The sequence below is a fragment of the Pristis pectinata genome, chromosome 3, assembly GCF_009764475.1.
Source record: "Pristis pectinata isolate sPriPec2 chromosome 3, sPriPec2.1.pri, whole genome shotgun sequence".
In the NCBI taxonomy this organism is placed as follows: Eukaryota; Metazoa; Chordata; class Chondrichthyes; order Rhinopristiformes; family Pristidae; genus Pristis; species Pristis pectinata.
The window spans coordinates 24,293,662-24,318,961 of record NC_067407.1 but is presented as its reverse complement, the minus strand read 5'-3'; the positions used below and the strand labels follow the sequence as shown (position 1 = coordinate 24,318,961).

At 40.6% G+C, this 25,300-nt stretch overlaps 1 protein-coding gene across 1 annotated transcript in view; it reads right to left on the bottom strand.

The window, feature by feature from the left end:
• The window catches only part of ptch2 (patched 2), a 95,927-nt gene that overhangs the window by 51,802 nt on the left and 18,825 nt on the right, over positions 1-25,300 (bottom strand). The window contains exons 3-5 of the mRNA XM_052010630.1: positions 5,676-5,865; positions 4,823-4,892; positions 1,854-1,945 (exon numbers count right to left, since the gene is read on the bottom strand). Of these exons, the coding sequence (XP_051866590.1) occupies positions 1,854-1,945; positions 4,823-4,892; positions 5,676-5,865 (352 nt within the window). The remainder of the gene's footprint in view (positions 1-1,853; positions 1,946-4,822; positions 4,893-5,675; positions 5,866-25,300) is intronic.

Below are 25,300 nucleotides of genomic sequence, written 5' to 3'. Positions count from 1 at the left end.
GAAGGTTTTCTGATGGGGTTAGAGGCATGTCAACATGTAGTTCAATTTATTTCTATAACTTTTAACTTTTTACTTGTATGACTCAAGTAAATAACATAAATGTTACCTTGATGTGTTATAGAATAATGGACACCATGAAGTGACTATAGCATGGTACTTAAGCATTAAGTGCACAAATGTTGAAAAGCTTTCAAACTATCGTCAAACAAATGAAATCAGGGAACAATCTTAAAATTGGTTTTTATCATCTGTTTTCATTTAATAGTATATGGTATGTTACACCATTGAAGCCAGAGGGATTTTGAAAGGGGTGTTCTACTGTGCCTGCAAGTGGCTGTCAACAGATGCTGACTGGTGGCAGATTTCAGCTCCTTAATGCGTGATGATGTCTGCACAAGAGAAGCAACATCTTTGACATCATTGCCACAGGTGTAAAGTTTAGTAACAAATAAATAGGACAAATGGACAAGTCCTGCTCCTGTTTTTCAGTCCGGGATTCTGCGAGGTTATGGAGATCCTGGGGACTGAATTTCACGCCTTTTTCCATGAGATGTGCAAGACTGCAAAACATCAGATCATTAATGATCAATAGCATTTGCACATGGCCGTGAAATGCTATTGATCATTAATGATCTGATGTTTCAGTGTCTGTAAGGAAAACCTTAAAAAAGTGTTTTTTCAGATGCTTGCTTAACAAAAAAAGGACTATGCTGTCAGTTAATGATACCTCCTGAGTCTAGAAGTACCAGCCAAGCTGAAAGCAGAGTTCCGCACAATGAAATAATTAAAATGGTCTTTAATTATTGGTACTGCCTTATTTTGTTGAGTCTCTTTTTAAGTCTCCTTCAACAGATTTATCATAAACAAAGCCTACCAATGATTTTAACTCCCCCCCCCCCAGTTGAAAATGCGAGTGCACGGGACATCTCGAATAGAAGACGAGGAGAAAAAGTCCAATCCTGCCAGAATGACACTCCAATAATTCATGAGCAAGGCATCGCATGAAGCAAGCTCTTTCTGATTCCCACATACCAGCAACCCCTTCTACTGCAACCAAAGAGAGGCTCCTTTATCTCCTATTTCTTGCTTGAGTGAGCCTGCTCAAGCCCTTTTGTTTTTGTATGTTTGAGAATAGATTGCCATTCTTTGTTTTCCTTTTCTCTCTCTCTCTCTTTCTCTCTCTCTCTCTCTCTCTCTCTCACTCGCGTATTTCGAACTGACTGAACTGAAGCGGAAGCTGACAGCACACACAGGCTTACCCTCGGCACCAAAGGCTGGGGAGGGGGTGGGGTAAGGTTGTTGGGAGAGATGAAATTGGCAAAGTTCTGTGGATCGGAGCAAGCGAGGAAACCAACTCAAAAGATGCTAAACACTGAAAACGTCACACGTACATGGTGATTTAAATAAAAAAATTTAGGAAGAATAAGAGTCAGTGTCAGTTTAACACTGACAGAGTAAACACAAAAAAAGCTGTGCAAAATCTTTCAAGGGTGGAATGCTGTCAAGTGAGCTGATTTTAATCGAAAGAGGGCTTTTTTCTTCTCAGGGGCATTTTTAAATAGGGCCCGTGGAATGAATAATGTGTACATTTTATTTGTTGGGCAACTTGCAGCAATAAGGTTCAGATTAGCATGAGAATAACTTCAGTTACCGTCTGTTGACAAAGAATTCCCATGGGTCTCTCTGCTCCGCCTGACAAGTAACCACTTCGCAGGGAAAGAATGCAACCCATTGTTCAGCCTCTCACCACTTTAATTCAGACCAAAAACTTGGGAGAAATGTCCAGTGTGTCATTTTTAGAGGACCAATCCCTAAAACCCCAGAAACATAATAATTAACACAGTCGTACTTACGGTAGGTAGGCAGAACCTCCTTGAAGCTTGGCACCATCCCAGAAACAGTCTAAGGGAGTTAGAATAACACAGGGAAAAAGCTTCTCAATCATCTAGGTGGTGGAGGCAAAGCAAGAGAACAAATGTGGTTACATTTTATCTTAAACAAGGCTATAAAGAAGAAAACTGGCAACAAATGATTCACTAACTCCATTTTCTGCTGATTTTCATTAACTGGAGTCTGTTATTGAGTTAAATATTTCTAGTGATGGGAATGTGGGGACAGCTATTTCCAAGTCCACTAATGCTAGTGCATTGAATCTTGCGCTTCTTGTCGCTTTATTGACCATCAAGCTTCTCAATAAATTGCAATGTCGCAGACGAGATAGTACCAGGGGTGCCAAAGCAAATCTCAATAGATGAAGACTGAGATCTAAAGGAAGGTTTGCCCTGACAGGCCCAACTTTGTACAGGGTGACTCAGCTGAAGGGGTACTTTCCTAGGGCAATGATAATCCTTCCATCCCTCATCCCAAATAGTCATTGCTCACATACAGTCCTGTCAACAGGCAGTTCATTCATGAGGTCCTTCAAAGCTGAATTTGATTGTGTCCTCACCCGAGATGGACAAAAACATTTTGATCAGTAAGGGAGCATCAAGAGCACCACTGCCCGGCATTCCACATCTTAGTCCAAAGTGGATTGTAGCATCATCACCACCACTCTAGCTGAGATCAGCTAATTCAATATCAGCCAGGGACAGAACTACTGACTCTCTTGAGAGTGGCTTGATAATGCACCCAGTAGTGCATTTACCCATTAGGGGAGTTTGCTTTTTGACAGAACTATTTATATTAGAAGAAGAAAAAGACTTAATAGTTAAGTTTTATGCCTTTCTCTGTCAGACCGGAAAAGAGCAGGTACAGAAGATCCCACAGGGGAGTTTTGCAGCCTCTTCTCGCCATGTCTTTCCCTCACCCACTGGTCTCTACTCAAAACCGCAAACCTCCATTCGTAACTTGACAGAGCCCAACTATCTTATGTTGGCAACCAGACAGATGCCTCTTACAGTCGTGTGGATCAGGCAGTTAACCAGAAAAATGTAAATAAGACCATTACATTCCCTTGCATCACAGCAAGAGAACTGGCAAATAAGAAGTACAACTGCAATGAGGCGAAATCACTGATGGAAAATGTCTTCCTTTAAGTCATCAGTCCCTGGTCCATGTGTGACAGTGGCCCATTGCTCTTAAATCAGGGGCTACCACTCTGCACACCCTAGAATGCAAAGACCCAAGTGGCAAAATAAATGGTAACTATCTGGCTTCCTTTAAACATTCAATGTTGTGCATGCTGAATTTCACCCTCAAGTTTAACCTACAAATCAGAAAAGTAAAGCAAGCAGGGAGGAGGCAAGTAATGACAGAAATGAGACACCTCTATTTAACAATGTGCTTTTTATGAGTTTTGAGTTCGCCCAGAAACTGTATGGCTGAGTGTCAAACCTGGATTTAAAAGGCCACAATAATCTCTCATTTTTCTTCTAGGTTAATCATTTAACTTATACAGTGTAGTATTTTTGATCTGCTTTTACCACTGTAGTCAGTACTATATTCATTTGTAATTTGCACGTGTGACTGGTTGGGGGGGGGGGGTGGGTGGATGTTGGTTAGGAGGGAGAACAGAAAACTGAGGAAATAATTAATGACAGTGTGTGCCAAACATCCTCTTCCGCCAGAGCATATAGAGGCTAGGTTGGCAGAAACCACATTGAACTCCAAAACCATTAGCTAGCCATAAATCAGGACAGCCTGTCATCAGCCTTCTGCTTCTGCATCTTGATCATACTAGCTGGCTTTGAAATCCTGACAGCAACATGCAAGTTCCATTGTATACAATACCATAGTGTCATATCATGCCAGGATCTCCACATGGGAGCATTATTTAAAAAAAAGTCTGCATTGCTCCCATCACGAGATTAAATTAACTCTTTTGCCCTTCAAGAGATTATTGGTCTAAGGTGTGAACACGAGGGATAAGCCTGTAATGAGGTACATTGGTTAAAGCATAGAGATTTATTTGCATTGCTAATGTTGTTAAGGCATTAAATGTCTTTCCCAATCTTTCAGTGAACTGATGTAGTGAGCAGCTAAACTAAGGGAGGTCCTGATCTTGCCTAAATTGGCTGATCAGCATGTTTGGATGACTGCTTTATTTGACCTCAGCCCCCTTGGTTTAGAATAGTGGTTGTGAGCCATTGCTTTTAGTCCTGACCTATTACCTGGGGACCTCAGCTGGAAGCACAGGTATGTGAGGACAGCCTAGAAGATGGGAGGATTGAGTTCCTCTGCAATTCTCCTGTGATCATGCCTCCTTTTAATAATGTCAAAGCTGATGTATGAATTCCAGCTTCTTGGACAAAGTACTCAAGGATGATCAGCAGGGAGACAAGAGCATTATGGACTAGAAGGGAAAAAAATAATGAGAATATAGGAGAGGTAAGTTACTAACCATTACTTAGCATGTTTAGATAGTAATAATTATAGGGGGACTAGTAAAATGCTCTTTTATCATTGGCCCACATTTGTAAATCCAGCCCTCAAAGATTAATTCTAGTTTAATAACTACACAATTTAAATATTGCTCCAGCAGGTTGGACACTGGAATATTTATTACTTTTTTAAGATGGACTAACACTCCATTGCTAAATCATCACTTTAATATAACACTACTGAACTAAATCAGAGTGAAAGGATTTTTTATTCCAGCTTTAATCCATTCAGAGATTTAGCACACAACAAAAGCATTGGGCACATTTTAGAAATGGAGCTGAAAAAGCCATAAAACTGAAGTTCAATGCATAAGGAATGGTTCCCTGGATATGATGCCACTTGAACAATTACCAGAAAATAACACGAATAAAAACAGAAAGCTCCTGAGAGTAAAGAATCACTCTTGAGATAGCAAAATATAATTTTTTGCTGTACTCACTCGTTCAATCATTCCATTCTCAATGATAGGCACTCCAGATTTGTAACAGATTTTGTTTAAATCCCAGGACCTGAAAGAAAGGTTAAAGGCCAATGACCTGGTTAAACAGTACACTGACGCAGCCAGCAATGCTAATTACTGAATGCATACACATACACATTACTGCTCTGCATGCCTGACCATGAAGAACTTGAATTAAATATTTTGTAGAAAATATTCCCCCATTACCCACCCCTCCACCAAAATTAGGAAGCTGGACAAGCTATTATTTGTTATTAGATAATGATCTGAGGCAAAACAGACAGACTGAGAGAAAGGTATATCACTTCATGCTATGTAATCAGTCAGATGAAGCAATAAAGACTCAGATCAGGCCACTTCCCATCTGCTAATCTCAAATATATACTACCTTCATCATCAGAGGCAGCATATAATGGGCGATATCAGATCAACTGCCCCCATAAACCAAACGTGTGGGAACAGATTTTAAGACTCCTTGCTAGGTGGGTTGGAATGGATGTGCAAGCTCGGTTTCCAAGATTAATACTGCTGGCTTTGATAGCAGGCAAGGTGGATTCAGGCTGGGGTCTATTTCAACAAGATGAAGCAGATCAGAGGCTGGTGGGATGGATGAAGATACCTTCATATTGTTACGGCCAAGAGGGTCCCAAAACTCACCGCGGTCTATCGGAAAGCCTCAGGGGCTGTGGAATCTCCCCTTGCTGCTCTGGGTTATTATCCTATAAGGTGGGAAGGGGAATGCTTTGGCAACATTTAAAATGAGCTGCAGCAGCTAAACCACCCAGGACCTAAAGTCAATTCAGTCAATAAGTGATGGTAATAGCTTTCTTACTTTCCATATAGCAAGACTTGTACTTTGCTGGCTGCTAGGGCAGCATCCAAGTGCTGGAGCAATGCTTCCTGAGTAAGGATATTCTCCCCTTCTTTCTTTGAGGTTTGAATTAGCATCTGTGTGGTGAAGATCGTCTCCTCGCCCAGTTTCTCCCGTGTGTACATTAATTCTCGACTCACTCGGCTTCCCACTACAGAAAGGCATAGGAAGGAACATTTAAAACACATTATTAAAGGATATCTAAAATGTAATTACTGCGACAATAAACCTTGCAAACTTGTTCAACAAGATAACTAATCAATCTAGTATCAGTTCTGTCAACAATTTCCAGCTCTGGTTTGTGATATTTGCTATGATCAGGGTGGTGTACTCAATTAAAAAAAACTCTTCACTTTTGGGAACTGGGGTTAAGTTCAGTTTGAGCTAATAGAATGGAAGTCTCCTCTGTAAGAGTTTTAAACCAAATGATTTTAATGATAAGGCAATCTTGAAATAATTCCCAATAGGCAAGAGTCAATGGAAGAAATTGTTACTGAAGGGAGAACCCCTCACAGAGGTCACGCAGGTGGGAGATGGAAGTACAACACGACTTGAAAACTTCTTCTCAACTGAGAATTAAGGAAAATTTTGTCGAAAGAGGTTTAAAGAATTTTATCCTGTACCTGTCTTGTTAGATTCTGACACTCAAAGAGAAAAAAAACTGCTTCATGACGTTAATAATCATTATCTTCTTGAGTATAAAATCCCCCTTTTTCCTCTTTTTTAAATCATGCATGTTTTAAACGATATGACTGCCATTTAAAGTCTCCACTTAAAGCTTATTAAACGGCTGCTTGTGTTCACTCACTTGTAGCCTGGCCCAGAGCTAGCTGCAGCACCTGTAGATTTCCAGTCTGGAATGACCTCTGAACATCTCCAGCTGACTCAGGGTGGAGGAGGTAAATCCTTATGTCTAAGTGGTTCAGTATTTAAATCATTCACAAAAAGCATTTCATGTTTCTTCTTTTTTATTTAGGAAGCTGTGGGCATGCTATGTTGATGATGGAAGCGTGGCGACACTTGTGGGCTGCCCCCAGAATACTCTATGCAAAAGGTGCATTTCACTGTGTGTTTTGATGTACATGCGACTAACAACGATATCTTATCTTACTTTACCCTCAGAAATAAAATATTATATTTCTTTAAAAACAGTAAATTTAACCATATTTTGTTTGCCACCTTAACTCAAACATAGAATTTGAATATTTTATAGTTCATTTGTGAATAATAAATGGTACCTCTTCCCTCCAGAGGCTTTTTTTAATATATGTATAATAATAATAACAATAATTACAGTAATAACTATCATATAATTATTTACACTGTAATGCACGTTCAGCTCAGCTGGTCCCCCTTCTCTCCGGATCAATTGGAGAAAGTCAAATGAGATGGGAAAAAAAGAAAGGAAAAGAAGATAAGATATTCAAGTACAATTTCCACAAGAAGGAATGAAGTATTTTTCTTGCCCTAGATTTGTAGACCTGGACCAATAACTGCCCACAGCGCACGATCTTTGTCAGGAACTGCAAATTGTTTTTGAGACTTGAGGTGATGCCCATAACTGATTTCACTGTGCACCAGGTCTTCAAACTCAAGATATTAAATGGACTATCAGAGAAACAAAGCACAGTGTGCCTTTAAAATAAGAACAGTCCAAGCCTTGATTACAGTAATGGGCTGTCATTTCACTCATAAAAATTTACACTGAGACAGTGCAGCCTCTCTTGGCCTGGAGTACATAATACATTTCCTGGCTTGTATGGTGCATGCCTCTCACTTTCATTCCCTGATAACTAACCCAGCTCCCACTTCCCCACAGTACGGCTCCATTTCCTACAAGCTTTAGTCTACAACACGTTCCAAATTGAAAGGCTGGCAGACATCCAATGTGAGGTAAACCAGCATCATAGAGCAAGACCACAAACAGGGAGTATTATAAAGCATTATTTTTAATATCCTGACAGATGCTGAGTTCCATCCCCTTGCTGTGGGTAGCCAAACACCCCTGTCTGCTTGGTTCTTTTGATTGGCAGTTTAATACTCGTGCTACTAGGGGGTGGCAGGGCCTACTCAAAGAACATCTATGTCAAAGCCTAAACAAAACCTTCCATTTACACAGCAGCATTCAGTTATTCTAGAAAAAAAAGTCAATTTACTTTTTTTGAAGTAGATTTTTGAAGGTGTAATTATTAGAGGAACATTTCTAACTAGAGCTTCCCTATCCAGCTCTCTTAGTGGTGTGTTGTGCTCGAAGGAAGGTCAGAGAGTTAATGTAGCCTTATCTCTACTGCTTACTCCTTTTGAGTATGTCTTCCTGCACGAATCACAGCATCAGCAGATTTATACTTGTATTTCTTTCCATTAAAAGCAAATTTACAGAGACACCTTCCTTTATTATCAGATTACAACTCAATCACTGCTCTAATGCATAAACTAATACCTCAACTCACTTTTGGTGTTTGTGATATTACACAGAAGAGAATAAAACTGTAAATTCATCATAAATTTTCCATTTAAGTGCCTCAAACCAAAATGCTATGACATTTTGCACAATACCTCCACATCAGGAGTATATTAATGAAATGATTGGGTGATTTTCTACACTAATATTTTTTGCATATTCGCTAATGTTAGGATTGTGCTATACTCTGTATTTATCTGTCAAAGCAACTCAAATGCTTATAATGTCATGCACAGTAATTATACATTGAACTAAATCGATTCAATAATCTGTCACCAAAGAGAGGAAAAAATGGTTTTAAACTTGGACAAGTAATGTCACATTGAGTGTTGTTTTCAAAAGGCTAGCTTGGTTCTGAACCAGTGGCAAGTGTCCAAATATTCCTTTGCAATTTCCTCACAGGGGAGCCATTTGACTTCAGCCACTGACTTCTCCCCAATGAAGAGTCGATGGGGGAGGGGGGCGGGGGGTGATGGGAGGTGGAATTGGATGGAGAGTCAATTTCAAAGGCAATGGTTGTGTAACTTTTAGCAGCCAGTTATACACCAATGCTAACCTGGATGCAGGTCTGGTTTACCCCTTCATTTGGGGAAGCTATGTGGCACTAGAGGTAATGAGAAGTTATATAATAAAATATAATGAAGCAAATATTTGTTAAAAATAACTTCCACTTTTTAGTTGAGACAGAAATGAATGCGAGCCATATCAAGCCCAATGAAACACAAACTGTTTTATTGAAGCCTCTAGTGTGCTATTTTAAATGACCTGCATGTAAATATAAGCCCAATTTAGTTTTATTAGAAGTGCCGGAAATAATGGATACACCATGTTACATTTCTGATCAAAAATAGCAAACAACTGGAAATAGAAATAGTGAAATCTTTTCCAATTTAAAATCTGCAATGTGATTTAAAGTCAATAGCCTTTAAGAGTGTCCTCAAATTCCAAAATGTGATCAACCAGGCCAAACACAACAAGGCAAGAAAAATAACCATCCGAAAAGCTACACATTAAAGGAGACACAGTCTCGTTTGATGAGATCCTGTGATGATTACAAACTGTTGATCCCTCTTTAACGTGGCCAAAGCACAAAGTTTGTACTGAGTCAATTTCCAGTTAACCTAAGCATTAACTGTCTATTGCACTCTTGAAGAGTGGCTGTTACACTCTGACCCTTTTAAGACCCCTTCATGAGGGCAACTACTAAAGATGCAAGCTCTAATTACTACCCCGCCTGTCTGGCAGGAATGAAATATACAGATGAGGAGGTTAAAATAGAATCTGAATAGGACCCACTGGGTTCCTAACTTGCCTACAGTTCTCACACCTAGATTTTCAGAACAGCAAGGATCTCCCACGCCAAACACATTGTTCTGCATTAAAGGTAATTTAGAAATGTACATTGCTACTACAGTAAACTCTCGTTTATCTGGTTTATATGCATCAGAATTCTCACACAACTGGCAAAAATTTGCCTTTTTGAAAATAAGCTCAAACGGTGAAGCTTATTTCAAGTGTTATGCAAAATAGCTATGAAAAGGATTTTAGTTTATTTATATTTTTACAGTAGGGTTGTGCACTTGTAGGCTGATTAACAGCAACATCCTCTTTGAAGATTTAGCACTTCATGCGATGGTGAGCCCAGGAATTCATTTGATTTATTTTTGCTGTATTGTACATTAATATTGTTTAGCCTTAAATATAGAGTTGATGTGTAAAATAGTGTTACTTAAAAGGATAATGAGATGACATATAGTTCAACAACCTATTTATTAGTTTATGCATAAAATGCTAGTGATGATGTACAATAGTTTTTTGAGCAATTCTCACGTAATCAGCATATTCATGAAACCAGCACCCCTCCCCCATTCACCATGGTTGAAAGTATACTGCATTAATATACCATAAGCCTGCTTTCAGTTTACATTTTACAAAAAGAACTTCATTATCAATATCTTTATTTAACTTGGAAAAAGTGGCCACTATCAGTGGGTATCACATTGCTGGCAGGTTGCCAACTGTTGCATGACCTCCAACTGCCAGCATCTCAAATCCCACCACCACAGATAATGTACCCCCCACACTCAAAGTTTCTGTGGCCAAGACTGGGAAGTTATACTAGGAGGTCTGTGGCAACCCCACACATTGCACTCCACGCCGTTTCCTAGAATTCTATACTTAAAGAAATTACATACGACTTTGCCAAAGTTGGATAAAGTTAAAATTTGTCTTTAATTCCATATTTTTGTTTAAGTTAGCGGAAAGGATGGTTTAAACTGTGAACAAAACCATGATTGAAATGACCCACTGGCCAGGAAAACCTTTTCAAATTGTGTCCTTTTAGTAGCTTTGAAAACTGCAAACAAACAAAATGCGGACTGTCCCTATAATTATAGGATTGGTGAACTAAATTACAGTTATTTGCTATCTCCTGTTCTTCCAGCTGGACCACCCAGAATATCCAAACATAAAAATTGGCTGACACCCCATCTTGTCATACCCAAATGCCTAGGCAATATCCAGTTTAAAAACCAACGGGGGGATGAGAAGCTGCTTCTTTCTTATAGTAGCTTTGTTCCTGCAGCCACATGCTATTTTCTCAATGCTTAGTTTATGATGCCATTAAGACAAGTCCGGTTCCTCCTCTTTGTCTAAGAGGCATTATTACATAACAAAACAGAAGCCTTCCTGGCCAACCAAGCTTTCGTTGAACAAATTAACATGATAGTTAGCCTCAGTCAACGTTGTGCCTTTCCATATGCCGGGTAGTGCACAATCGTAATCTCATAGGTGAACATCATTTCCTTTCCTATAGGTTGGGAAGCACTCTGTGCCGCATGTGATTAAATTGAAAGCGATCAACAAGTGTGAATGATAGCCATGGATCTTTGCCTAGAGAGCAAGCTGCCAGTTCCAGCATAACACCACAATATCCTTGAAAAACAAATTTCCTTCATCTCTTTAAATCCCTATCTATAATAACATTAAATCCTTGGCATTGTCCACCAGAATCCATCTACCATTCAAGACCACTCTCAATGTTATTTAATAATCACCCACTAACTATGACAGAATGAACACTCCAGCCCCAAACTTTATTTGAAAATAACTGAAAATAAAGGCAAAGGTCAAGAAAAGATGAAAGAAAACCAGAAAAAAAAGTGAACACTAAAATGTACTCGCTGCACAAAAATATAAGAAAATGGAAAATCTATTCTCAGCAACAAAAAGCAGTCATATTCTTTAACTTCCAATATATTCCAGTGGAGGAAATGTATTCAATTATGCAATGGGTACCATAGCATGGTGGGGGATAAGAATTTGGAAGTAACTTACATCAAGTACAGGAAGGACAGGCAATAGAGGAATATTTTGCTGTCTGGTTCATAATTATAAATTATGTAGGAAATAATGGGTGCTTGAAGATGATTCCAAGAGAAATGGTTGTCTTGGAATGATTATAAGGCTGTGATGTAGTTAAGGAAATGAGATGGTGTGCACACAAAGTAATGGTTACCTGAGGATGTTTCAAAGCAGTAATGTAATTGAGGGGTTGAAGCCCAAAGTATACAGTTCTGAAATGACTTTGGGTGATGCATGTGGGTGGTTTCCATCCAGTGTGGATCTTTTTTATTCATATTGACTCTCAATATGGATAGCCTGTCCAAAGAAGCTATTCTCAACGACAGTCTCAGAAGTGTATTCCAACTTGACATGGGGCAGTATCTGTCAGACAAACATTGACTCATACATATTTCAGCACATATATAATCGAGTACAGATCTTCCAATTCATTTTCTTTGTTGAAGAATTACTGTATCTTTTATAGGTTTCTTCCATTCCTTTCCTTACTGAAATATTTTATATCCAACAGAATAAAGGGTTTTGGATAAACTCTTCTGAGATCTAATATAGTCTCTAATTCTCCAGCAAACTTAGCTGCACCTGACATGTTTAACACTTGGATACAAGTTCCCCTTATGTACGACTTTGAGTATCAAAATATTGCTCTTACCACTGTGACATTGGAGATCTGAACTAACTGTTATTATTCCTTTAAATTAATTTATTTCCCAAACTCAACTCTCGAAGCATCAAATTCTCAGTTGTCAGCAGAGTTAAATTGATTGCAGACTCCTTCCAAAGCTCCCCTTCACCTCACCAAGTGTCATTGATGGCCCATTATGTACATTTCCTGTAATTCCCATCTTTCTTCCATTATCTCACCTCAATCCTCCTCCCTGGGAGATATCACAACTTACATCTTGTGCTCACATTGGGAACCAATGGACAAAACATGAAAAGGCACAGCAAGCCCAACTATAGGACTCAAGTATTAGTACCATAACCTTTGGCATCACCATGAACATCTCCATCACTGTAAAACAAACAGCAGCTGACTTCGCTAAGCAAACAAGCTTCAATAAAAACATTACTTCCACCTGGTATGCAATCAAAAAGGAAAGAAATTGGCTTGAAGAGATGCAAACTATTACTCAATCCATAAGAGTTCTGCAATTGTTTTAAAAAACTACAATTTTGGGTGTTTTTGTAAAATGAAATATGTTTCAACTCACTTTTTGAGGGTAAATAACAGCACCACCAACTGTGTAACAGCAGTAACGTTTTGATGCCAACAAAGCCCCTGATAGCAGTAACTGCCTTGTATCTTTCTGCCAGCCATTTATAAGTTTTACATTACTCTCCTCCTTGATACATGGGAGAGAAAAATTGGCTTCAAACAGATCCTTTCCCTCTTTCCCCTTTCAACACATTGCAGTCAGCCACTTTAAGCAGATTTGGACTTCTTGACTTGCTATTTCCGTTTCACATATTTTTAAGTCAATGGTATCAATGTTAGAAGCAGTGTACCAAAAGTCCTCATCTAGTGATTTCTTTGGGACTTAGCAAAGCTGCCACTTTAACCACAGCTGTGCTCGAGCCTTGGTGGCACTAAGCCAAGACAAATACACAAGGTAGCATCTTCACTCTATCTACAGACAAATGAGCTGTAAAAAATGTTTTGTACTGGGGAAAATCAAAAGTGAATTATTAGTTTTTTTTAAAATCCGCACTTCATCCAGCTGGTTAGGAAATTGACGTTGCTCTCTATTCAGTACTAAGGTCTGTTTCTTTTGGGTTGGAATTCTGATCCACCCCCACTCCCACTCATTATAACTGATTATAATAATTTTGTTATTTTTTGATAGTTTCGAATTTTAATAGTTTCTTCACCGACCTGTCCTTTTATTTTCCGTTGAACATACAAATGTTGGTTAAATGGGCAAGCTTCATCACCATTCCAGTTCATTGAACAGCTGTCACACTGTACACAGCGGAAGACCTGGGAGGCTAGTTCTGCCAATATTTCCATTCCTTCCTGCGGGTAAGCACTTAGCCTCTGCTCTGCACCTTCCCCGCAGTCAGAAGGTTGACAGATGTTACCTGGCACCCTATCAATCAATACACAGGACGGCAGTGCAGCAAACCTGCAAAGCCATTGGACAATGTAATAGCAAGTAATTATTTAACTAGCCTGCCACATTTTCTATGGATTTGTAGGTGGTTTGTTTATATTGGATCCATACAATGAGACAAGATTCAAATTCAAAACCTGGTCGGTTCCAGACAAGTAACTGGTTGGGCCCAAGATGTTAAAATCAATAAGCATTTTGTAGGAGCAGTATGAGCGACATGAAGAGTAACAAAATTGCTATGGAGATCAACCATGACCTGAGTCAATGGCAGAATGGGCTCAAGGGCCATTCTCTATTCCCATGTTCCTTTATCAAGATAGAAATGTTTTCGATACCCTCATGGTCAAAAAATAGGTAAGTGTTCAACCTAGCCAGCTATTTCTGGACTTATTGTCCACAATAGTCCCCCCTATTAACTTAGTTAAATTTGTGGATTGATCTCATATCATTATAGATGTTTCCTTAAAAAGATTTCTTGGAGTCCAGTTCTTCTTGCCTCTTCAGTGGATGTGTAGGACAAACGCTCTGCTTCAGCATCCTGGTTCCTTTTATATTTAAAACCAGATATCGTGGAGGAAATGAAGCTGCATTTAAAATGCATCAATGGGGGTGTTCAACAACTTCTAAAGTCCTAATTCATCGTCAAAGCCAGAACTGCTTTACAGTTAAACTGTTCCCTGTTTTATTTTGTGCAATTATTTTACATTCAACAAGACTTCTGAGTTTTGAAACTCCTGATGCTTCAAGGTCTGCATCTCCACTCACAACCCCCAACCATCTCCCAAATTGGCCCAGGCCCCTATCTTGATCAGCTACCTGACTTACTCCTCTCTGGACCCAACCCACTCTGGTTCATATCACCAACCACGTCCCAAAAAGGTTTCCAACTGCTGGACTTATCCCCTACCGGACCTGGCCCGGTCCTGGCTGATACAAAAGTGGTCCTGAAATCTGGGCCTACAATCAAAATGGCTGTTGTAGAGCCATGCAATGATTTATCGATGCCTTTATCGATGCACTTCAAGTATAGCTGAAGTCTTTTGTAAGGCAATTTGGTGTACAGAGAAATTTGATTGATCAAGTATTAATCTTCATAAGTGAAATAAGAACATAAGAAGTAGAAGCAGGAGTAGGCCATCTGGCCCGTCGAGGCTGCTCTGCCATTCAATAAGATCATGGCTGATCTGGTCGTGGCCTCAGACCCACCTACCTGCCTTTTCCCATAACCCCTAATTCCCCTACAATGCAAAAATCTATCTAACTGTGTCTTAAATACATTTAATGAGCTAGCCTCTACTGCTTCCCTAGGCAGAGAACTCCGCAGATTCACTACTCTCTGGGAAAAGCAGTTTCTCCTCATCTCCGTCCTAAATCTATTCCCCCGAATCTTGAGGCTATGTCCCCTAGTTCTAGTCTTACCTACCAGTGGAAACAACCATCCTGCCCCTATCTTATCCATCCCTTTCATAATTTTATATGTTCCTATATGATCCCCTCTCATTCTTCTGAATTCCAGTGAGTATAGTCCTAGCCTCCTCACAGGCTAACCCACTCATCTCCGGAATCAACCTGGTGAACCTCCTCTGCACCACGTCCAAAGCCAGTATATCTTTCCTCAGGTAAGGAGAACAGAACTGCACGCAGTGCTCCAGGTGTGGCCTCACCAGTACCCTGTACAGTTGCAGCATAACCTCCGTGCTCTTAAATTCATAACATGCGCACAGGCAGTTTGGCCTAATGCTTGCGTTCACTTGAGCAGTAGTCTTAATCCCACTTGCCTATTCTGTTTACTGTGATGCATTTGTACTGTTTTCCTTCCACATTTGTCTAACTTTTTCTGAGATGTTGACACAGTCTTTGCTCAATTGTGAGCTCTGGTGGTATATTCCAGGGTATCACAATCCTCTATCTAAAAAGGTTTTTCCAGCTGTTCTCAATCTCTTGCACTTAATCTTACATTGATGTCCCTTTCATTGTAAAGCCCTCAAAACTGGAGACAGGTTCCTAGAGATTCACCGTGGCTGGTAGCACCAGTGACACAATGTAGTTCTGAGTGTACATTGCACTCTGCTTCAGAAATTCAAATCAATGGAATTGAAGGAGCATATAACATGCAGCTATCGTTATATTGTGCATTTAGCTCTAGGGACCAAGGACAAATTTCTTCCATTATCTATTTTTATTAATGTTGCTCTATTCTTCCATAATTTTAAACACCTCCAGTTACATGTAATCTCCTCTGCTCCAATGTAAACATTAAGTGATGTGTAACTGTTTCTTCATGTTTGCATTTCTTCATACCACGCAGTGAATCCATGCTGTACTGCCAGAAGTTACTTCAAAAGTTAAAAGAGACTCTTGCTTTAAAGAATTGGCAGCAATCTTTAACCATTATTAAGGAAATTCACACTGAAGATATTGTAGATTGTACACTTGATTAGGAGTCTGGTGTTGCCCTGGAGTTTAGAGAGAGCTATTCTACAAACTGAGTCTCCTTGAAGAACCCCCTGACAAAACAACAATTTCTTCTCAAAAGCTTACCTGAGGTGGTCAGCGTAAAACTTCAATAATCACCAACTGTCTGTGTGTAGCTGTTGGGTGTTACAACATCGTAACGCCCAAAATATGTGTAATGAGGAAATGGTGCATCAACTGATAATCCACTCTCTCCAATAAGCAACCTAAAATTCATCTCTGACACTGGTCATTCTGCAGTCGTGACATTGGTACCCATGAAAACTTGTTTTTTTTTACAGAGTCTTACTCATTTTCTTTCTTCCTTCTCTTCACAGTGAACAGGGAAAAGAAACTACACCTGCTGAATCCTAATGTTCATGTTGCCAAGAAATGTTGCGGTTGAGTCAGGAATTCTATAAACGCTAGGTTAAAATAGCCAACTGGCAGATCTTCGTATCTTAGCTCAGCTGAAGCTTTCATTCAGCAATTCAATTTAAATAATAGCAACAGAAAACATTTAACAAAAGTGTTACTTTATACAACACTGATTGGACTTCTAATATGTTGTTCTGATGAAGTCTAGATGTGGGGAAACTGCAGTTGATGCAGACAATTACGATTTTAATGATTTGTATCAGGATTTTGTTTATTGAAGGAACTGTTAATTCTGCACTTGCCACAGGAGTAAATAGCTTGCATTTTGAGATTTCTAAACCTGGATGTGGCAATGATTTACCTGAAGTTAATCTCCGTGGTACTGCAACAATATGATCCTGCCTTCACAACTTAAAATCCGGGGCAAGGTATCTTGAACCTTAGGGGGATTCTTTCACTCATCACTACAATACTAAACCAAATATCCCAAGGGAAATGCACCTGCAAATCCCTCTGAAGTGAACAATATTAATATCAAAGCACCGATTATGAAGAATCAATCTTTTTGTACAGTTGACACAAATACCAATAGTCACCCAAAATTTATTCCATTCCTTTCTGAAAACAAATCAGGCCTGTCAATCACTTCATTACAACAGAAAGCTGCCAATGTAATTGAATGAGGATCAAGAAAAATCTTATAACAGTTTAAGCACATTGCCACAATTAAAAAGGGTTATACAGAAAAACAGGCGGCAGAATCTTATTATACATATTAAGATGATCTTTGAAATGCTAGCAAAGGTCACTCTCACCCCTTCATTGGGGTCCTCAGCCCCTCCCTCCAAGTAACCATGCATGATTCCTCACATAGAAAATGCAGAAAACAGCTTGTTTCCAAAATCTTTGGAATGCTGAACTATGTGGCAGGGCCTGAAGAGAGAAGGGCAACTTTTCTTTGGGGAAGTATTAAGCTGTCTGCTTTCCCTCTTCTCCCTAGTTCATCCTTACTGAGAGGAAAGATGATCAGGAATTTGGGCATGGGTGGAATTGTCAACATGAATTTTTATCTCAATGCTCTGAGGGAAAGCATACTGGTTCACAAGAAGTGACAGTACTGCCATGGTATTCTACATCAAACCCAAGTGACTCCAACCAATTCTAATCCAAACATAACACTGTAATATTCCAGACTGCTGCAATTCCACTTCAAACAGGAGAATCAGTAGAAATTCCAGTCCTACCATAAACCATACTCCAATTACTTGTGCATTTCTTTATTACTGTTCCAAATGACCACCATTAGACCATCACATTGTTTATTATTTGCTCAACAACAATTTCATAATCCTTCTACGTTTAACAGTTTGAAGTTGGCTTCCAAATTGTGAAGAGTTTAGATACCAAACTGCATCAATTTTAAGCTATTTTATAGTATTCCTGATTGAGTGAAGGCACATTCAAATGCAGTGTTCAAAAGGGAACTGGATAAGTATCTAAAAGAAAAAGGAAGTGCAAGGCGAGGGAGACAGAGCATGGGAATGGAGCTAACCCATTCAAACTGGCAAAGACCCAAGAAGACAATTTTTTGGAAAGTTGGAATGAAATGAAAATTGGGAGAGATGTTTAATGGGTGGCATTTTTGATATCAGCCATTTTATACTATCATCCAAAGTCAAAGTTACTCCCAGAGTATCATCAAAGCATGAGGCCATTCACTGACTGTGATTCCTTAGATTAAAATGACAAATATGGGGTGAATGACCAAAGAATGGAAATCAACAATGGTTCTGATGGCATCATGAAGTGTGAAATAGGCTTACTGCCATAAATGAGTTCCTGGTAAATTGGCTAGCACCCTGTTATCACAGACTGGTTCCAGCAAGGCCATCGAGACAGTACCAGCTCTATGTAAGAACAATCTGGCTTGTTCACACTCATACCCTCTCCTCACAGTCCTGAAATTTTTTTTCCTTTCAGATACTTATCCAGTTCCCTGTTGCACACAATTGAATATGCTTCCACTATTATCCCATGTATTCCAGACCCTAACTGCATGTGACTTTTCATTCCTTTGCCAATCACTTTCATTGTATGTCCCCTGGTTCTTGACCCCTCCGCCAAGGGGAACCATTTCTCTCTGTGTACTTTGTCTACACCCTATGGCTACTGTCTACAGTGCTGAGTTTAACAGTGCCCACCTGACAGGAACTTTCTGAGGGTGGTCAGTGTTTAATTGTTTCACACTAGTTATGGCAATCCCTCCTTTTCTCCTTCTTTTTCAATGCAATTGGTCATTCAGGCAGGGGTTCTACCATCATATTCTGTTTTATTCCATGTGAACATTTCCCAAATGTAATACTCGTTTGCTGAGAGCAATCATAAGGCAGTTGATTAAAAGGTCAGTGAAATTCCTTCCAGAATCAGTCCAATGTTCCTCAAGTCATATTCATTGTGGATATCTAATAAATTGGGACTCTCTCGAGCCAGTGAGGAAATCTGATAGGAGTTGATGAAATAAGGTGAAAGTCAGCTGGGTGCAGAACATAATCATCAGCAGAGTCAGGAAGGGCCAAATGGCCTATTTCTGTGCTGCACATTCTATGGAAACTGAGGGTCTAGGGACTTTGAGAGTCAAAATCTAGCGAGCTCACAAGCTCACGTGGAGCACAAGCAGAGATGTGGACTTCTTGGGCAAAATGCTGCAAATACTCTGCAAGGCGTTTGGGTGACATGAGAAGCAGCCACTCATGACGCATTTTAAATCATAGTTATATTCTCAGCACAGCCACCTTCACTCCCTCTGATTTTGCCTGAAAGGGGGAAACAGTTCAAAAAAATCCACCATAAACATCAGATTGGGGGCTGGGGTGAGTTGGGAGTGAAAAAAGGGAACTGGGGTAATGAGAGGGAAGCTACCAAAGCTCTTTTTTGCAGTGGGGTGTCTGCAGTAGGAACCTCCACAGCATTTTCTCTTTCTGCTTAACTGATGTGGACAGCCCAAAAATGAACAGATTCCCCGAGGAACATCCAGACCAATGACCTTTCCTAAAGGATTAATTATCATAAACAGTGCAAGTTTGTTGAGGGATAATCTGGAGCTAATTACCACCAAAGTTATCAGTGGATAATAATGCCCATTCACTACATTACACTGGATTCAGTAACAGCACTCCCTTTTTGGAGCTATAACTTTGAGTACATTATACACACCTCCCTTTTACTGGGGTACAGAAATCCTGAATCTGTTACACTAATGTCACTATGCTCGGGCAATGTCAATTAACAGAAGAGCTTTCATTTTAAAGCTGTGCATCTATTTTAATTGGTGATTAAAAACAAGTGTGTCTGTCATACAACCGCATCCTGAAAAAGAGAAAAAAAAATGACATGCCCTGCCGCTTTTCTTCCAATCATACGGCGTACGTGGCTAAGGCCACCTTCAAAGTGTTGTGGGTAGGATTAGCTGGATTAGGGCTCCACTGAAAAGGCCCATGCTGCTTTGGAGGAAGTCTCACTGTGGACTAGTTGAAAGAGACTTTTTTTATACCTGTCCAAGCTACTCCTGCCTTCTATTATAAGAGGAAAGGGGGAGGGGAGAGGAGACACAAGCCCCAGAGGCTCATAAGTGCTCTCCAGCCAAGTGCTGTCACAACATGTATTGGCCAGAATGTTTTCTTTGTTTTACATCATTGTTCAGTCAGGACTTTTCCCAGAACCACCTTCTACATTTGTTAAGGGGTCTAAATGTTTTGGGTGGTGGGAGTAGGGAGTGGGGGTCAGGGGGGAGCGGTGGTAAGGGCTGGGGTGGGGGGTTGTTGGTGGAGAATAATGCTGGTAGAAGAGGGACAGAGAGAGAGGGAGAGAGAGACTGTGTATGTGGTGTGAGAGAGAGAGAGTGTGTATGTGGTGAGAGAGAGAGAGTGTGTATGTGGAGAGAGAGAGAGAGGGAGAGGGAGAGAGAGAGAGAGAGAGAGAGGCCTGCAGGAGAAGCTTTGTTGAAAATAAATCTTTCCATTGCCTGAATCGAGTAGCAGATGTGTGCTCCACCCCAGGCCCAATAGGCTGGGCTCATCAAGCCTCCACTGAATGAATGCAAGGCTTTGTCACCACTATGAATGTCCGTCAGAGATGTTCTGTAACAAACAGGGGGAGAAAAAGAATTCTCTACAACAAAAGCTGGAGACCAAAGCCCCCACATAAAAAAAATAAACCAAGGAAAGTGGGTGGAGAAGAGAAGGTCGATGCTGGGGGAGGGGGGAGGGGAGGAGGTATTGATCATATTGAAGATAATTAGGATCCTTGTAAAATTAGGAAGAGAAGGAAAGGAAGAAGTTGAGTGATTAAGAGTGCAGGAAAGTGCTGCTGTCCAGTCTGTTTTACAAGCTCGAGTACTCATAGCGATCTGGCTTTAGCCGGTTCACACTTCGATTCAGAAACCAAAGACCCTAGCTGGGTTGGGGACAGTGTGACCCAAAGAGGTACAGCTGGGAACTATTGAGCCCTGAGATTCCTGTCAGCCTTGACATAAATTTCCACTGGTGCTGGCATTTACGCAGTTGGCATTTCCATATGTATAGGCTTGCCTGTACTAATTATGCTAATCATCTCCTCTGTTGGCTCCTGTGAAAAATGGCCACATTAAGCACTCCACTGCCCGTTAATGCGGCTTAATGTGTGGCTGAGATATACATTCATCCGGCTCTGAAAGGCAAAATTTTTCCACATTGCTGACTTCATTCATGGAAAAAAATGAATTTGTTGAACTCAGTTCAGTCCTCCACACCAAGGCAAGTGAAATGTTGCCTAAAATAAAACGTTACTGTTGATTTTTCTCTCCCATTATCTTTTTTTAGAAGTTACTCCAATAGCTAAGGAAATATATTATGCCTTAAAAATAATTATTTTATGCCAGGCACTCTTACAGACAGAACTCTGCATTAGGAAGGAAAACACCTTTGCTTTGCTCCTTTCCCTCCCACCACCCCCCCCACCCCCGCATCACCTCACCCCACAAACCCCCACCCACCCATCTCTGTTTCAATTAAACTCACACATTCCCATAGTCAGGCCAGGCCTTGCTTGAAGTATGTCCTTCTTTCTAAACCCTCCCCCATCAGGTAAAAATTGTCAGGATTCAGTATATAAAAAAAGGGCAAGATGGGGTGTTTATCAGTCCATATTCACAGCATTCAGTACTGAAGAAGTCTGGATAGCACTGTACAAGTTGGGAAGATACTGCATGCTGATCTGGCTGGAATTCTTTTAGAAGGCACCCATCTTAAAATAAAAACTTACATTAAAAATTAACAGCCTACAGGACAATCTGACATATACAACGGTATCAATCAGCAGCTTGCAAGGCTCTCTCACTGAAAAAATCCGGGACAGATGTGGGAAGCGATCACCCTGCTTCTGGATGGACAGGGTCGATGCTGCTAAGTACGGGAGGCGGGGGGTGTGAAGAGAAGGATACGTCAAACAATCCAAGCAATAACAGGGTTGTCGTCCCACCCACATACACACAAGCAGACAACAGTCTCAGTGAGAAGGCAACAGCTGACCTCAGACAGACCAGCATGCAGTATCTTCCCAACTTATACAGTGCCATCCAGATTTCATCAGTGAACAGGAGTCCTCCTATATGTGCAAGCAATCACAAATACTGACACCATCTCATGTGCTGGGTCATGGCAACCCAATAGCTTCAGAACACTCTGCCCCTCAGTCTCAAAATTAATTCACCCATGGTCTCTTATTCAACTCATACATGCAATCACATCTTCCACCAGATCAAGCTAGCTCAAGCAGGTCTTTGTTGGACCAGTTTATTTTACCAACTTGGCCTTTATACATGTTGCCACAATACTGATAATCTAAACCTTCGCACATGCCTTTTATGATCCAGTGTGAGATCCCAAGCGTGAGAGTTGTAGTCAGGTGTTTTTTCCTTATATATACGACAACAACAAAAAGATGGTAATAAATGCTATGAATACCCTAAGTGAGTTGCACCAATTCAAAGTAGTCCATATTTCATATTTTCTATATTTTCTTACAACATAGAAGGAGGCCATCAAGTCTATGCTGGCTAACAGAGGCAATCCCATTCCCAGTCCTGATGAAGGATCTCAACCCGAAATGTCGACTGTTTATTTCCCTCCATAGATGCTGCCTGACCTGCTGAGTTCCTCCAGCATTTTGCGTGTGTTGCTCCAGATTCCAGCATCTGCAGAATCTTTTGTGTCTCCCCAATGCAATCCCATGCCCCACTGATTTTTCCTGCTGCCTATTCTTCCCACATTCTCATCAACTCCCCCAAGATTCTACCACTCCCCTACACACTCGGGGCAATTTACAGTGGCCAGTTAGCCTACTAACCTGCATGCCTTTGGGATGTGGGAGAAAACCAGAGCACCTGGGAGAAACAAACACTGTCACAGGGAGGACCTGCAAACTCTACATAGACAGTACTAGATGTCAGGGCTAAACCCGGGTCACTGGAGCTGCAAGGCAGCATCTCTACTAGCTTCACCACTGTGCAAACTATATAGATTGTAAACTAGACAATATCTTTTGGTATTGGTTTATTATTGTCACTTGTACCGAGGTACAGTGAAAAACTTGTCTTGCATACCAATCGTACAGGTCAATTCATTACACAGTGTAGTTACATTGAGTTAGTACAGAGTGCATTGATGTAGTACAGGTAAAAAACAATTACAGTGTCTCCACCAATGAATGCAATTAAACTGGCAAAAAATCTAAAATATATCTTTAATATCTGGCTTAACATCCACTCTGATTATTAATGGAATTCCTTTCTAAGAATGAGCAAGTGTACATCATAACTGTGATAAAGATCATATTGTACAAGATGTCTTAAAATTTAATTTTTTAATTTGATTGCCAAATTGATACCTGCTATTGTTCAGATGACGTTAAGGTCTAAGTTTCAGTTAATCAACTGGACTACATCAATTAGCAGTATCCTTTTACTTTATTGCCTTCCAACCAGAATTTCTAGGTGCTCTCTTCTAAGCAGAAGTGACCCATATCACCACTGGCACCAATCACTTTCTGAGTGCACAAAGGAATCACTCCCTTGAAACCCCTCACTGCACCTCTATCTGGAGCCTCAAGGCTGTTGCTTCTTTTGTTTATACTTACTGCTACTAAGGTATGCAGTTCTGCAGCAACGGTTTATTTGTGTAGCTGGTGCCCCACAGTTCATGGGCCAGGGCTGCAGCCTGTGTTAATAATACCAGCATGAATTACGCTTCCTGGTTGAGTTGTTAGAGGGACCCGTGTCTTTCTATGTCTTTACCTCAATTTGAAATTTCTAATAAATTCTACTATGGTGGCACAAAGCAGTGGTTATTCCAACTCACCATGTCTGAGGTGTTCCATGAGGCTCAGCCCACAGCACACCCTCCCATCCCTCAACCACAACGTGGAGTAAACCAGCAAAACCCCAAAGGAAATGAAAGAGAACCAGTAACATCATACCATCATGAGATTTTGGGTTGCTTTGTAAGAGGCGGAACTTCTGTGAGTCTCTGAAACCCTTACACATGAAACAGGCTGAGATGAGGCCAGTGACAGGGACTGAGACAGGGACAAAGACCACCCCCCACCACCCCATAAACCAAGAGTTCACAATCCCAGTTTCAAGATTTGGAACTAGGCATATCATAGTGCCATCGATAAAAATGGCATGGGAAAACTTTACCAAGAGCAGCTAGAGGTCCACAGACTTGACATGCATCCTTAAACTCGATAAACAAAAATGATTGTTCAAAATTCCCCAACTGGCCCTCTTATTGAAGATCATTGTGGGTAATGTTATAATTGGAAGGGGAAGGGAGTTGCTTGAGGGGTGTGATGGTGAAACAGTTTGCAAGAACCTGGACAAAGAAACTATTTATCTACTTCCAACTTCCAGGGCACAGGGCAACAAAGTCTGTTTGCACGAGTGGGCAGGAACCAAAAAAGAACCTGAATCAGTCTCTCCATCTCCCCCTACCTTCCATTCCATCTAAATGAGACCATCTCCCATTGATCCTGGAGGTCAACGTTGGGGAGCTCTTGGAATTTCGGGGCCATTGGGCTGGGATGGTAGGATACAAATTCACAGCCCTGATTCCACCTCCTAGGGAAGGCCCCATAAAGTACAGGAGCAAAATGTAAAAATGGGGACTTTGACTATACTGCTGTCATACATTCCCTTCCTTATGTCAGCTTCCTTCCATTGGAAACTGAAAGCTTTAGGGTTAAATTCCAATCTAAGTGCATAACCTAGGCTGACAACTTAGTGTTGTGCCAAGGAGATACAGTCCTGCTCTAAGATGCAGTCTTTTGAATGAGACGCAGACTCGCAGAGTATCTATGTGTCAAGGTGCAGATAAAAGACTCTATACGAGGAAGGTGCTCTCTTAGTGGCCTTGTCAGCATTCATTTCTCCACCAAAACAGATTAACCAACCATTTAATCTGTTTTGGTGGAGAAATTTGTTTGTGGGATCATGCTGTGCTTAGATTAGCTGCCAGAGTTGCCGAATAACAACCGATTACAGTTCATGTAAACTGCTTAGTTACTTCCTGCTGATGAATGGAGATAAATTGGTGCATGGTCTTTCCTTCCTGCTTTAGCTCAGTCCCTCAGCCCCTGGCTTCACCATCCTTGAAACAGGATCTAGATCCATGTGCAGAATAAGTCTTCTGAAGTGTCAGGTGGGAAAAAATGCAGAGAGGTGTAGCCGAAAGAGAGAGGGCAGTGTGGACAACGTCCTTGGTCACTAGCCCGAAACCAACAAT